General features: G+C 36.8%; 1 protein-coding gene and 1 non-coding gene across 2 annotated transcripts in view; one reads left to right on the top strand and one right to left on the bottom strand.

Moving 5' to 3' along the window:
- ELOVL7 (ELOVL fatty acid elongase 7) overlaps positions 1-13,907 on the top strand; it is a 68,176-nt gene extending 54,269 nt beyond the window's left edge. The window contains exons 4-7 of the mRNA XM_037529400.2: positions 6,475-6,665; positions 9,977-10,057; positions 10,849-10,905; positions 13,223-13,907. Of these exons, the coding sequence (XP_037385297.1) occupies positions 6,475-6,665; positions 9,977-10,057; positions 10,849-10,905; positions 13,223-13,366 (473 nt within the window). The 3' untranslated portion in view covers positions 13,367-13,907. The remainder of the gene's footprint in view (positions 1-6,474; positions 6,666-9,976; positions 10,058-10,848; positions 10,906-13,222) is intronic.
- Positions 12,762-12,887, bottom strand: LOC119261513 (small nucleolar RNA SNORA28). Its single transcript, XR_005129047.1, has one exon. It is a non-coding gene; the product is annotated as a small nucleolar RNA SNORA28 (small nucleolar RNA).
- Positions 13,908-15,625: the final 1,718 nt, after the last annotated feature.

Raw genomic sequence — 15,625 nt, 5'->3', positions numbered from 1 at the left:
TTAATTGCTTTTCATCTGAGAAATATATCTTTGCCTGAACTCTTGCCATTTGTGGTTGGGAAATAGGTAGAGTTGAGTACATTTTTTGAATACACTTATTTGTAAGAATGTATCATTTGCTATCCAATTCTTGCTATTCACTACCCCTAATTCAGGAAACCAAGAGATTCAGGTAATCAATATCCTAATTCAAGAACCAAATAGATTTTGATGGTAGTGAATATCACTTATTACCAGAAGTATAAAATGTCCTTAAATAAACACTTCAGAATTTACTTGCATTTTTATCCATGGATCACCTAATTTTTATTAGGAATACTTACATTGAAAAGATGTATAACATTATGTCAGAAAAAAGGAATAACAGGGGCTGGAGGTGATAAAGGAAACAGCAAGGAGAGCTCTGGGAATTGTGTTGCAAATACATAGTTCAGAGAGGATGAGAAGAGTCAATATCTGAAGTTAGGCTAATTTGAAGTCTTGGGAGAGGGTAAAAGTTACAGGAATGTGTAGTGAGAAGTTCTGACACTACTGTGCATTAGCTAGCTTATATTGTACTATGAGTCTTAGTTTCTTTGTTAGCAAGACAGCGATGAGAATAGTACCTACCAGGTACCACATAATATGCATGAAAGTGCCCTCTTATTTGGGAAGTCTCCCAAAACATATGGTAATGGTGGTGGGATTTATTACAGATGCTAAAACATTATCATTATAAAATACTTTCATATAGTATATTGCTTTTTAAAAAGAGCTTCTTCATAACTTTTCTTTTTATTGGGGTCAAGAAGGGTTAGCATGTTTTATGTCGAGAGTTACAACTTTATGAGAACACTATCAGGTATAGCAAGAGAGTTTTTGCTTCTGCTTAGTGTGGTATTGATCTCCAAGAACCATTAGGCATCATTTCTGGCCATTTTATTCTGGTTTTACTTTGCTTACTCTGGGAAGGTCTAAACCCATAATCAAGGGCCAAGAATTTCAAGTGTATACTTGGCTTTGTCCCTAATCCTGAGTAGCCTGAGGGAAATTTAGTGATATTCATTGGCTTTCTGATTGCTAGAGACATGGTTGTTATGCATAGTTATTTCTTGTGGAAAATTCCACAGCTACAGATTTTTTTTTAGTGGCTTGATTAATACATAAACTATAAGAGGATTTATTATGACTCCGATGTGAAATATCAAATTATAAAATGATGCTAAGTAGCTTTTTGGACTATAGAGAGATGAAGGCATTTTCAATATTTAAAAAGTAACTTTTCTCATATTTGGATAGTAATAGTAACTTTTCAAACTTAGTTGTGATTTCTTTTTCTTTTCTTTCTTTTTTTTTTTTTTTTTTAGTGCTTTAGTACTTTAATCTTTAGTACTTCACAAAGTCCTAGAGGTACATGTTTGCTTTCAGCTTCTTCATCTTATTGGTGCTTGGAATTTTAAAGAGTACTGTTTTTGAGATAGTACATACTACTTAAGAAGAGAACTCTCTTTTATAAGATGTTGGTGGAAAAGCTCATTAATATTCCATGTGGCACTTGTACTTCCTCTGTTCTCTCTTTCTCTTTCTCTCTCGCAAATGAATTACTAGGCTACTAATCAGTAATCACTGGGATGTGGATTCTGCCTTTCTGTCATCTGCTTTCATCTTACCTCTACTCATGACACTTAAACCCAATGCCAGTTCCTAATAGAAAGTTCATGAAACACTCCTTTCCTCATTAGCATTTTGTCTCTGGGAAAAACAACTCACCTTAGCCCTGAACTTCTCGCACTTTGTGGGATCACAGACTGAGTCAGAATTAACTTTTAAATCTTGAAGAGCAGTCCCCTCCTCCACCTCTCTATCAAGTCACCATCCACACCTGCCTTGTAGATGTCTTACTGGGGGACCCACTACCTCACAGGGCAGTGGGCTTCCTGTTCAGAAAGATGGAACTGTTGCCAAGAGAGAAGGCAAGAAAAATGAGCCACTGGCTGAGTCAGGAACATCTTATCAAAGATTTTGAATTATATTTGTTTGGTCAAGAGCTCATTTCAGCAGAGGAATAGTCTGAGTAAAGTTGTACATTTAGAAAGTGAATTTGACATGTGTGCAAGACAGGCAATAGCTGAGTGCATTGGGTGGCAGGGAGACCCCATAAAGGATATCTGCACCTTGTGAGGGATGCTGAGGACCTAAATGTAGGTGAGGGAAGCCCACCACACCCTGGTGTTTAACTCGGGCAGCTCATCACTGTCACCTCAGCAGCATTTTTAAAAAAATGATTGGTTGGGACCTAAAACATAGGATTTGGGTTCAGCTGGCTCAGAGTCAATATTTGTCCATTTGATTTTTAAATGCCCCAGAGGTGACTCTGCTGTGCTGACATCATTGAGGTCCGTGCAATAATAGTAGCAGTTCCTGCTGGGCTCTTAGGCTGTGCCGGCCTCCTGACATACCATTACTCACTAAATCCTCTATGGAACGTGCTGTTTCATGCCCAGTTCATAGAGGAAGGAACTAAGCACAGAGAAGTTAAGGCCCAAGGTCACATAATTAGTCTGTGGGCCAACCAGGATCCGTACCCAGCCTGGCTGACTCCAGAACTTCACTGAAATAGGATTTTAAAAGCTTTTATTGTTTGCTTTAAAAATAGCATGAAATTAAACTAACCTGCTTTCCAAAAAATATGATTTTTAAAAAATTTGTAGAACTTGAAATTCACGCACAATTTTTTAAAGGTGTGTTCTTAAAATGTTAAATTGCAGGAAAAAAAATATTTGTTTAAAAAAAAATAAAATTATTTTCTTCTGCTTCCTGTGCTGGCCCAGCATGCTTTTCCTGACTTGTTTTTCTTTCTGCTGCTACCAGCGGAAGCCCAGAAAGGTGATGTCATTTGATTTTTTTTTTTTTTGCCCCTTGTTGAGTCAATGAAAGAGTAAAAAATATATGTCTTTACTGGCATTTACAGAAACCTACTTTTCAATTATACATGTGATGTCTGTTAATAGCAGAAACATTTAAATGGCTTGTAAGGAAAAATTAAAATTATACTGTACTTTTAAAGGTAATTCAGAGAGTATCTCTTGCTACTGGTTTTAAATGACTTAAATTCATTGGAGATAAAAAAGAAGCATTTTATTTTATTTTATTTTATTTTATTTTTTGTATGGTCATTTTATTTATTTATTTATTTTTTAAATAATAAATTTTATTTTTATATTGCCCCATACAACTGCACATGCCCCATTCTGACCCCAATCCCTCCCCTCCCGGCCCCCCCCCCAAAATGTGTCTCTGGTTCATAGTTTTTTGTTGATTTTGATTTTCACTTTCTTATAGTTATTCATTCTCCTGATCCCTTATTTAAGTTTTCTAGATTCCTGCTATGAGTGAGACCATCCGGTATTTTTCTAAAAAAGAAGCATTTTAACATGGTTTATGATGTTCATGTATTTAAGCTTTTTAATTGCCCACTGATAGAAGAAATCCAGCAAAGTTTGATCACTTCTAATTCTGTCCCTTGGTCTCAGATTGTATATCAATTTTTCATAATGGAGACCTCCTTGGTGAGATGCAGGCCTGTGGGGAGGGTTTTGTTTTAATTGTACTTGGCTCCAAGATGTCCTATATAACTTGTCATTATTAAGGTAAGCAAGGGAACTAACAGAAGCAATAAAAGACTTTCATGATGTGTACTCAAATAGCTGATTTCATAGCTTTTCCTGAGTTAAAAACAGTGACAAATCTTAATACGAGAAAAAACTTTTTAAATTTTGAGAACTTTGTGTTTTTATGAACGTCTGTCAGCAAACTTCTGCTGGATTTCTATTTTGTGCATGATACTTTATTAAAGTTGTTCCCGCTAAGAGCATCAATGACTTCCTTTTGTTAAATTCAGTGCTACTTTTCCATCCACATTTTTCTTTTGCTCTCTGACACATATGATACTTTTGACTCCTTCCCAAAATCCACTTTTCCCTTGGCTGTAGCATATCTTACTTGGATGGTTTTCCTCTAACTCTCTGACCTTTCCCTCTCAGTCTTTTTTATAGTGTCTCTCCTATCATTCCTCCTTTGAATCTCAGTTCTCAAGATTCTGATATTATCCACTTGGTTTCCTTACTGTACCTACTTTCCCTAAGCCAGTTTCACCACTTTTATATGTTGACAATTCTCAAATGTTTATCTACAGATCTTGTCATAGTTCCAGACCCATCTATCCAGGTGCCTATGGGGGTCTTCACATGAATGTTTTATAGACATCCCAACTGTAATATGTTCTAAAACATAAGCCATGTCTTCTTGACAATCTTGAGTCTTATCGTGCATTTCTAGTCTTAGTGATAGCACAGTGGTCTAAACAAAAGGTCCCAGTGTTTTTCTTAACTTCCACCTGTCTTTCATTCCTTATGTTTAAGCATTTATAAAATTCTATATTTTCTACCTCCTTGCTATATCTCAGAATAATCTGATTTATCTTTCTCTATCACCACCTAATTGTTAATGGTTTGATTTGTGCATGTATTTTAGTTAAGGCCTATCTTTCTCAAATTGTGTTCCACAGATTGTTCCATAAGGTGTTAAATTGTATTATACAAAAAAAAAAAAAAATCAGGGCCTCCCCGGTGGCGCAGCGGTTGAGCGCTGGGTTGTGAAGCTGCCCGCGGCCTCTGCGACGCAGGTTCGATCCCCGGCTGCTCCCCGGCCACCAGAGGAGGGTCCCACATGGCGCGCAGACCTCTCCTGCCGCCCGCTGCTCCCCTCAGCAGTGTACTTCGGTCCTTCTGCCTGCTCTGCTCCCCGCTCTGGCTCTGGTGAATTCTCTCACCCTCCCGCGCTTCTGACTGTACCCAGTGCATGTATAAACAAACAAACAAACAAATAAATAAAAAAAAAAAAACATGCCTCTATAAAAAAAAATAAAAAAAAAAAAATCAATGTTTGTGGCCAAATAAGTTTGAAAAACACTGCAGACCACCAATTCCCATCTTGGCAATTTGTAATGAACGTGAATGACAAAAACTCTCTAGAAAAGTAATTTGTTTAACCTAGCATTCCCAGAAGATTTCTCCACATTTGGTTTGGGTTTTTTGTTTTGTAGAAAGAATTTAAATATCTTGCTCTTATTGCTTAGTTTGGGACATACTTGTGAGGAACACACTTTTTTCTCCCACATAGTTTTCTTATCAACATTTGTTGAATAATCTCTCCCTTCCCTGCTTGTTCATGGGTCTTCTTTTATCATACATTAAATTCTTAAATATATTGGGCGTCTGCTTTAGAACTGCCTTTTGACACAGACACATTTATTTTTTTGAGACGGGGCGTCTGTTGGTGTTTTTGAAGGAAGCACATTTGAGTGCAGGATAAATCATCTTTATTAGTCATGCCTTCATACATCTGAGTGTGAAATGTGAGCGTTCCTGCACCATCATTAATGGTTTAAATGAGCAAGGGTTCTTTTCAAACTGATAAAAGTGATGGTAGTTAGCAATCTCAATTTTGAGTCAGATGCATCTGAAGACTTGCCCATACTTATTTACCTTCATAATGTGCTGACTTCATGAAGCAATTTAGTAAAATTATACCTGAACCACTTAAGAATATATAATTCATCACATTTCATCTTGAGTTGCAATTTTTAATTGTTCCATTTCTCTTGACTTGCAATTAGCAATGGTCAAGTGGATTTCTTTTTACAGAGTTGTAAAGCTAATACATTTTTTGCTCAAAATATCAGGTTGATTAGATGTCATTTTGGACACCTAGAATCAATACTTTAGATACTTTGGACACCTAGAATCCAAACTTTAGGTTGCTTAGGTAATGCTAAGATTCCTTTCAATTTTATGATTCTGTGATACAGTGTATGTGGAAAAGTCCCAGTTTTCTTAGGGAAAGAAGAAAGTTATGAAGCAGTAAGCATGAACATATTTCTGTATATAAAAAAATGGATGAAGAAACTTTAAAATGTCTCTCCTAGTCATAGGTGGATGGCAGAACTTTGCTGGGTGTTTTCTGTCCTCCAGATCCACTCTACACCATTATGATTAGATCCATGGGCTTACTCCACTGCCCTCTGGCTTCTGGGTGGGTTCAGCCAATGGTGAGCCCCAGGAGATTGGAGAGGGAGAGGAGAGTGGTGGTGGAGTGTCAATTTCCCTAACTCCGTACCTGCAGAATAGCCTTGAGCTGGTTGTATCCCTCAAATGAAGGTTACAGCCCCTCTCTTGGACTGCTTCTCCATCTGATTCTCTCCTGCTTCCTGGTAACCACTACCTCCCTTTGCCCTTTGCCTCCAGATGGTAACTCACTGTTATCACTATCCTGGTGATTTCACTCTCCCTTTCCCAAAGATACTAGTGATCATCATTCACGTAGTCCACTGGCAATGTCAGCAGCTAGGTGCTTGCTTAAGGAAATGTTGGTTGCTGTCAGTTATCTCTTGGCTAGGTGGATGTGCACTTACATTTTTTTTTTTTTTTCTCTTAGATCCAAGAGTTGAGAACTGGTTCCTCATGTCCTCACCGCTGCCACAAACCATCATCCTGGGATTCTATGTCTATTTTGTCACTTCCCTAGGACCAAAGATCATGGAGAATCGAAAGCCCTTTGAACTCAAGAAAGCGATGATAACATACAATTTTCTCATAGTACTCTTTTCTGTGTATATGTGTTATGAGGCAAGTGTCTTCAATATTCCTATTGGGAATTTTGCCTGAGTCTTCCTGTTTATTTGTGATTATGTTTTCTGTAACAACTAAAAAAGAGTAGCTCTTTAAGAATTAAGGGAGTATAGATGCTTAGCTCACTAGAGCACCTATTTAACCAAAGAAATTATATGGAAAGACCAGATATTGAACTCTTTAGAAGCTATCAGTATGGTCTCACAACCTCACATGTTGTGAAAAAAAGTAACATTAAGTACAGGGACTTGCCTATAGTTAACCTATGTACCTACAAATGAATCATAAATGTTAGTTTTGAGGAAACTCCCACTCAGAGAAACTAAATAACTTACTCAAGGTAACATCACCAGTTAAGTAGAGGACTGATTTTTGGACCCAGGTCTCTCTGATGTCAAAGCTCATCCTGACTCTGTAACAAGTTGTAAACATCATGGTGGAGAACGTTGGTTTCTGCGAGCTCTGATGAGCACTAAGATGATGGACTATTTGGTTTGGTTTAATTGGGCTTTGCAAGGACAGAGAAATAGGCTCATGCAAAGGAGTAGATGAAAGAGGCTGTCACTTAATTGTCAGTAAACAAGATGGGGATTTTCCAGGGCCCCAAAACAAACTCATGAATTCTCTTTCACCCCTGCCCCTCTCTGTTATTAACATGCCTCTGCCACCCTCACTTATGTGCCTTTCTGAGATTTTTGCTTTTCTTTTAATACTGGGTGGCTTCTTCATCCTCTACTCCGTCCTTCCTTCCTCTGCAGTATAACCTGTGCTTCCTCTTAACTGGGACTCACAAGCACCTAGCTTGGCCCCTCTGGCTTCTCTTGACACCACAGCCTTGCACATACATCCTTCCAGCCTGAATCCTGCCATATATCCACCTGATCAGGTCACCTTAAATATGCTCTGGCCTAATTTCTCACAGGCTTCTCTGTAGTCTGGACTTATTTTTCTTGTACTTTATTTCTAAAATTACCAATGGATCATGCTTATTGTCCTTTCTGGAGTACAAGTCACGGAAAGGAAAGGAGTCATAGAAATGGGGAATAAAGAAAATACATGCTCTATCATGTTTTCAGAAATATACTATGGACTAACCATGTCTCCTAACTAACCAGGGGCTAGTTAGTCCTGATGATGCTACTAACTAGCTACCTGATTTTGAGCAAGTCATTTAACCTCACTGGATCTCGGTGCGGATGCAACCAAATTGTCTTTTGGGTCCCTTCATGCTCTGCTGTTCTTAGATTCTGTCTCTGTGTCACTGATTATGGTGTCCTTGAATATATTTCTTAAGTTTAGAAGGAATCTCCAATATAAGTAGTCAACTTTGATTCCTATTTTAGCAGTTACAATGTAAAAGAAGGTTAGAAATTTGAGAATTTCTGTCTCCCATTAACCTGTAATAGTTGAGTTGCTTGTAGGCCACTTTTTAAAGTTTATTACCTAGCCAAATACCAGTTATTACACTTTCTTCTTGATAGCCTGAAATACAGACATGTATGTCAACTGTTCCACAGACCGATTGAAGCTTAATATCCTAGACTTACTATCAGGAAAGCATTAAGTTCCATTGTCTATGTAAACAAAGACAGTCAAGGAACATGTCCTCTGCAACACACATTTGAACTCATGGTTTATTGGGTGGAGCAGAATTTCATTTGGTGTACAGAGTAAACACCTTTGTGAGGAGTATTCAGGCACATATGAACAAGGTGAAAGTACATCAGACTTAAGGAACCCACGTGTCTTATTTTATAGTGATGGTTTGAATGTTTTAGTTATTTGCTGCCAGGCTGACATAATAGAGGCCAATCAAGACCCCACAGCAGTGGCTAAGTCACACAGCTTCTCCTATTTAACACAAGTAGAGAATCAGTCATCCCAGTTTAAGTAAGTGGGCTTTGAGTGTTACTTGCCTCAGTCAGAAATGAATCTGAGCTCAAGAGAATATGAGGACACTCACTGACAAATCAGGATTTTATAAAACAGAATGGCCATTTCTGTGCCATTTGAGGAAATGTATTGACTTGCTTCTTTGTAAGATGGTTCTCTCCCTTGTGAAATATGTCTCATACTTCCCCAATCTCAATTTTTCAATATTTCATAGCTGACTAACAGTGTGATTAAATTATCTTATCAATCAAACTAGGAGCTGTTTTCAGAAAAGGATGATGTGTTTTCAAATATCTGAGTCTAAGTAGTTGTTCTCCTTTGTTTCTTTTCACCATTAAAATAATCAGATAATGTCTCATAAATCTTTGCCTTATGAAAAGCTAGTTTATTATAAATAAAGTTATCATTTTAGCTTTAATAGTAAAGATAAATAGAAATTTAGAATGTCCTTCAGTGACAGAAAGTAATGTAAACATTGTGCTGAGAAAGAAGACATTCTAGCTAAGATATTGGCACTTATGAGAATATTTGAGAAGTAATCATTATCATAATCCTAGATTTAGTCATGCATTTAATGTATGAATTAATTTAGAATTGGAGTTCTAGTTTTTCAGTTTCAGATACTATTTTAAAAGAAGATCTTCTGCCATCAGACTGAAAGAATGTCAATATAGTCTTTGAATTACAATTTGAACTTAATCACAATAGGCCTTTTCTTCTTACCACTAGCCTAAGGTCACTTTGTGGGTGTGTTGGAATTAAGGCCTGCCAGATTACACTCTTATTGTTAAAATTTTCCTCTCTTTCTTGTCATGTGAATCCAAACCAAAACTAATATCTGAGTCTCGTATTTGGTCAATCTCGATTTTAAAAGCCATTCACTACTACTTCATGTTACACCCGCCCACCAATGGCAGGATAAACCCAGTTGTAGTAGTCATCTTCTGAGTATGTTGCGGAGTTTTTGTTTGCCCGTTTTTTTACTGACTGGGAAGATTGGAAATTACCACAAAAAACTGAGACCCAGTTATCTCCTTTGAACCAGCAAACATAAGTATGGCATATGTAGATGGACATAAGATAAATCAGTTATGCTTTTTCTGCACCAGCAGATAGCATGCACCTGCACTACTTGCTATTTAAACAAAACACACCCAGTATTTTGCTCTCCACTTATATTAGAATAATCGTCCCAAGAAATGGACGTCTTAATAGAAACACATTATTTAAATAATAGATGAAATTCTTGTTGCTTTAATATCAAGTAAGTTCCCAGTTTGTAATTGCTTTAACCCACCTTTCCTCCTGTGCTGACTGCTGATTCAGCTAAGACTGGAGAGACATGATCAAAACTACCTTTGTTGTAGCTGTTGAACAAATACTTCCTTCTTTAACATGCATGCTCTCTCTTTCAGTTTGTGATGTCTGGCTGGGGTACAGGTTATTCATTTCGATGTGAAATTGTTGACTATTCACTGTCACCTACGGCATTGAGGGTAAGTTTCCCTTTGGAAAAACTCAAAACTCAAAATTAATAGTAAAACTTTTGGACTCTCTGTAACACTGACTGGGGATTCAGAATGAGAAATGACTAAATTGGCAGTTTATATTTATTGAGAGAGGGAAATTCAAAATTACCAGAAAGAATCAAAGAAAGTCAGGTATTTGTTTTCTATAAAATAAAATTGGTGCTATTCTTTTTGAATTTAAAAATAAATTTCTATCTGCTTCCTCAAAAATTAAAAATATAATTACCATAAGATCCAGTAATTTCAGGAAGAAATTGAGAGTGGGTACTGAAAGAATTGAGAGTGGGTATTCAAAGAGATACTTAGGTACTCATGTTCATAGCAGCATTATTCGCAATAGGCAGAAAGTGAAGGCAATTCAAATGTCCATAGACAAATGAATGGATAAACAAAATGTCATGTATACATACAATGTTATATTATTCAGCCTTAGCAAGGAAGGAAATTCTCATACAGGCTACATATTTGAGACCACATGGAAGTACTGAGTAGTCACATTCACTCAAAATGGTAGTTGTCTAAAGCTGAGGGAACAGGAGATGAGGGAAGATTGTTTAATCAATAGTCTCAGTATTGTAAGATGAAAAGCTCAATGGATGATGGTAGTGATGGTTGCCCAACAATATAATGCCCTTAATGCCCCCAAACTGTACACTTTATAATAGTTAAGTTGGTAAATTTTAAGTTATATGTGTTTTGCCAAAATTTAAAAAAAATTTCTTTTCATGAAAAAATCATTCACATCTATGTTTCCGTAGATGGCGCGCACCTGCTGGCTTTATTACTTCTCCAAATTTATTGAGCTATTAGATACTGTGAGTATGTGGTCAACACACTTGGTAAATGTTTGATGTCTCAATGGAAACAATAAACTGCTAAGAGTTCGGTTGTCTGATAGCTTCTGTTATCTCTCCTCAGGCAGACCTAGAATCGTATACCTTCTATTATCAGTAATTTTAGAGAATATACAGAGGATAAACTTATTTTCAGTCTTTCGCAAACTCAAAAGCTTTTCTTACATATCTACCACCTGATTAAGATAAGCATGCATCTGTCACCTACACAATAAAACAGATGTTTATGTAGTTTGATGGCAGTTGTTCTGTGATGCAAATTCAGGAAGCAAAGAGCAGAGAACATTTTGAAAGAACCTTTGGTTCTGTATACCAAAGCACTGTGTCATTCATACTCCTTTAAGAGGAGAAATGCTTCAAAACTCATAAATTTCACAAGGATTTACATTACTTCTGGAGTTTCAGCAATTTGTATAATATCAAAACCATCTCAGCTGCCTTTCTGAAGTCTGTGCTTACTGTGTCCTCTCTCTTGCTGAATATCAACTCTGAGATTGGGTGACTGGGCCCTTAGGGAAGCCTGGGTTAGGGTCCATGATGAGAAGAGAAAGAGGCACCAGAATTGCTTAGGAAAATTCATTGCTGGATATTCATTATATATTCATTGTATCTTTGTGGCGTATGGATCTTAGTTATCTGGGATCAGTTCTGGATCTAAGACTGAAATTGTATTCAGTATTCTCTCTTCAGAATGTATACCACAACATTTCCCAACATGCTTCACCTTCTCAATTGACTATATAATGTTAGAATTGGAAGGGACTGTATTGGCATAAAACCAAGCAGTTATCAAACTTAAATGCAGATACCTACCCCAGCCCCAGAGTCTCTGATGCAGTAAGTCTTGGGTGGGTCTTAAGATTTGCATTTCTAGTAAGTTCTCAGGTGATGTTATTGCTGTTGCTTCAGGTCCCACATTTTGAGAACCCCAGCTGTAATCTAGAGGTTCTCAGAACTCATAACACAGTAGAACTAATTCCACTAGGGGAGAGAACAAGGAAAACCTGGGCTCTTCTCCAGAGATTTGGTGCCAGATGGCCTGTAATAGAGATGAGGCGTGGCAATTTGGACATTGTAATTTGCAGCCAAGGTTGAGAACTACTGATCTAGTCCAGAAATAAGTTAAAGACAAGAAGTTGTTACTTACTTAGAGAAATGCTGTTACCAATGGGAGCTAGGACCCCAGATTGTTGGTTTATGGCTTTTTCTGTTATACCATGCTGCTCTCTTCCATGTGCATAAGCAAACGAATTTTGGCTTTATTGTTTCTGCTTCGCATGTTGTCAATTCCAGGTTCCATAAGAAAACTTTGGCTGCCTCTGTGTCCTGCCCTAAACTACTTTTTTCAAATACTCCTATGAATACTGCCATTTCTGCTTCTCTATTTAAACCCATATTGAGAAATCTCTCTCATCCATGGTGTATTCTAAATTTCAAATCTTCTTGAACATTTAATTTTGCGATTGAGTATGCTTTCACATTTCACTCCTGTTTGTAGAGTTTATGAAAACTACTGGGCACATTCAGTCTGGATGGTTCCTTCATTGCCCTTCTAACTTTTAGGCAACTTTATTTGCTCTTCCACCCTATTTCCCAAATAAACTCTCCAAGTTTTCCCCTTTCACCTTTCTTTAATAGTAATTTGCTAACTTTTGCTTTGTTGCATGTCCCTTCTCAGTTGGCTTAATCCCTTATCTAAATTGGTAGGATGTGTTAGAAAGCAGTGTGGAATAATTTCTGTCCTAAGAATGAATTCTTCTGCTTTCCCATATACTTCAAAACCCACTTGGATATTTTTTTTTTTTTTTTTTTTTTACGCTGTTGAAGTCTAGATAACGGCTCGTCTCATGGAGGGGAGAACACCGGAATAGGTTAGACTTTCATGCTATAGCAAGCTCAAATTGTGTCAGACAGCTTTGATCATCTGGCACAGAGTGTTGCTTGCAGCACTTGGATATTTTTTTACCAATAACCTTTCTTTGAATGATTTTCGGCCATGTTCTTTACTTTATATCTTTAATTTTTAAATCTGCATAAAATTTCTTTTCACTTTTTTATTGATTCTCCCATGACTAAGCCTCATATCTAAGTTCCTTCAACCTGCTTCACTTTTGAGCTGTCCCTTGGAGAATCAGCTGCTTCTATGAGCATTCTATAAGGCAACCCTTTGAAAGCAAATTATGATGTGAAATAGTTTGCATTTTGCCGATGGTTTTGTAATACTAGATAAATTATTTTATGATTTTATATGAACTTGATTTTCTTTAAATTATTTCAGATCTTTTTTGTTCTACGTAAGAAAAATAGCCAAGTGACTTTCCTGCATGTCTTCCATCATACCATCATGCCATGGACCTGGTGGTTTGGAGTCAAATTTGCTGCAGGTAGCCAAGGGAGAGCTGGGATCATGTGTTATCAATGATGACATTTCTGTTTGTTATAAACACAAATTTTATCCTTAAATGTGAGTTAAAAGAAACTCAAAACATCCAAAAATCACTTTGATCAAACTTATGACTTCTTATTACCTGACACATCAATGTAGGACTCCTACCCAGATCCCTCCCACCCTCTACTCTTTAGATATGACTTTTGGGTACAGTCTTCTACATGTACACTTTAGTTGTTTTGTTTGGATTTTTTTCTGCTCCCATAAAGGTCTATTAAATGTCTTTAAATAACAAATAAAAGAATAAATGAAATGGTAAAAGCTTTGGCTTTATCGGAATATGACTGGATATATTTTCTTTAAGTTAGTTTCCTATGACTTCCTAAAGGGAAGTTTGTTTGTCTCAAATTCCATGTCTTCTTTGCCTTCAAATTGCTGATAACTAATTCACACTCTATCCCCTAGCAACTCTTTAAATATTTATCAAATTACAGTTGTCTCAACTCTGGACATCCCACTATATCAAAGGATGTTTTGACATTTTAGGTAAAAGGTGGTTTAAATCAAAAGCTTGGCAAAAGGGCTCTTTTGTTTGGTTTTAGTTTTATGCTTCTGAATATCTTGAATTTTTTTTTTAAGATTTATTTATACAAGAACTGGTGTACAGGCCAGAGGCACAGGAGGGTAAGAGAATTCACCAGAGACAGAGTGAGGAGCAGAACAGGCAGACGGACCAAAAACACTGCTAAGGGAGCAGGGGAGACAGGAGAGGTCTGCCGCACCATGTGGGTATCTCCCTGGCTGGCTGGGAATTGAACCCATGCTGAAGAGGCTGCAGACAGCTTCACAGCACAGTGCTCAACCCGCTGCACCACCAGGGAGGCCCTGAACATCTAGAATTGGGAAAACGGGGATTAAGAAATTTTGCCAGTCATAAAATTTAAAAAAGTGATCTCCCCAAGGACATATTCTTATTTATTTTTTTTCTTAGATCTTTGTTAATTTTTGTACAGTATTTGATTTCTTCCCTCTGGTGTAGTTCCTATAGTTCTCCCACCACCATGTCACCCATCCCAAGGACATATTCTTATTAGCAGGTTAGTTTGGGGATTTAGTTTTGCTAGTTTCTGAAGCTTAAGAAGTTTCTAGGTAGGACTGTGGCCCATATTAGACAAAGCTTTAAAATTTCTGTGAATAATTCACCTTTGTTTGGCATTCTGACTCTATAAGACTAAAAGAAAAGGAGAAACACAATTGAGGGACTCTTGCTTGAGCATTAAACTTTCTAGGCAGGGGGAAACCTGCATGTATCAGAGCATGAGTAGCAGAAAGGAGATGCCAGAATCTACAGGAGCCAGAGGTCTGTCCCTACTGTAGCCACAGTCATTGGATTAAATAGTATATAAAATCTCTCCTTGTCCAAAAGGGGCATTTATTTGTTGAAGACTTTAAAAAGTAAATACAGCTATTTTTTTCTTATAATTTATGTTAATATAAAAAGGTCACTTACGTGTTAAGAAGATAGTTTCATTTGTGTCCATTCCACAAATCAAAGGTAGCTATATAATTTAATCTCCACTATTTTACTGTACTTTTTACAGTTTATTTTCCATCACATGGACATTGTGCCTCTGCACTCTTTTGATAGTGCTATGTATTGATACCTTATTTCTGTTGGTGAAAAATTGGAAAATTCCTGAACATTCACTAATGAAATGGTGATGATTTCTCACATGTATGTAATTGTGAAATGCAAATGATATTAAGAAGTATTTAGTTCTTCTTCACTGTTAAGCAACTTGATTTCTAAATTATCAGAAATAAATGACTTTTCTATTTTTAAAATATGCTAAAAGAGGTGGTGTCACATTAGACTTTATTCAGATTTCTTCCATGAGATTAAAATACTATAAAATGACACTAAAAAATAAACAGAAACAGAAAAAAACATTGGAGGCCAATCTCCCAAATTGTAGAGATTTAGAGACTTTGACCCAAAGTGGTTTCCCACTCCGCTACGATTTTCTGTGCTTTCTAATGTTTTATGTTGAATATCTGTTTGCTCTACGATGAGAATAAATATACTGTATTTGAAGAATAGAGTTGAACATTTTTCTGATTTCTACTTTTTAGTCCACTTATATCTAGCTTGCAATGTTTTCAATAATGAAAATTTTAATGTTGTAATGCCTCCATTTTTCAACGTTACTTTATTTTTGGATTTTTGAGCAGTTTGTGGTGGATTCATTGTCTACACTTAAACCCCTCTCCCCATCCCCACCATTTTACAAA

This window comes from Talpa occidentalis, unplaced genomic scaffold (assembly GCF_014898055.3).
Source record: "Talpa occidentalis isolate TD23 unplaced genomic scaffold, MPIMG_talOcc4v2.1 talOcc4.6, whole genome shotgun sequence".
Lineage (NCBI taxonomy): Eukaryota > Metazoa > Chordata > Mammalia > Eulipotyphla > Talpidae > Talpa > Talpa occidentalis.
Note: the sequence above shows the minus strand (reverse complement) of the source record. Positions and strands in the feature narration are given on the sequence as shown.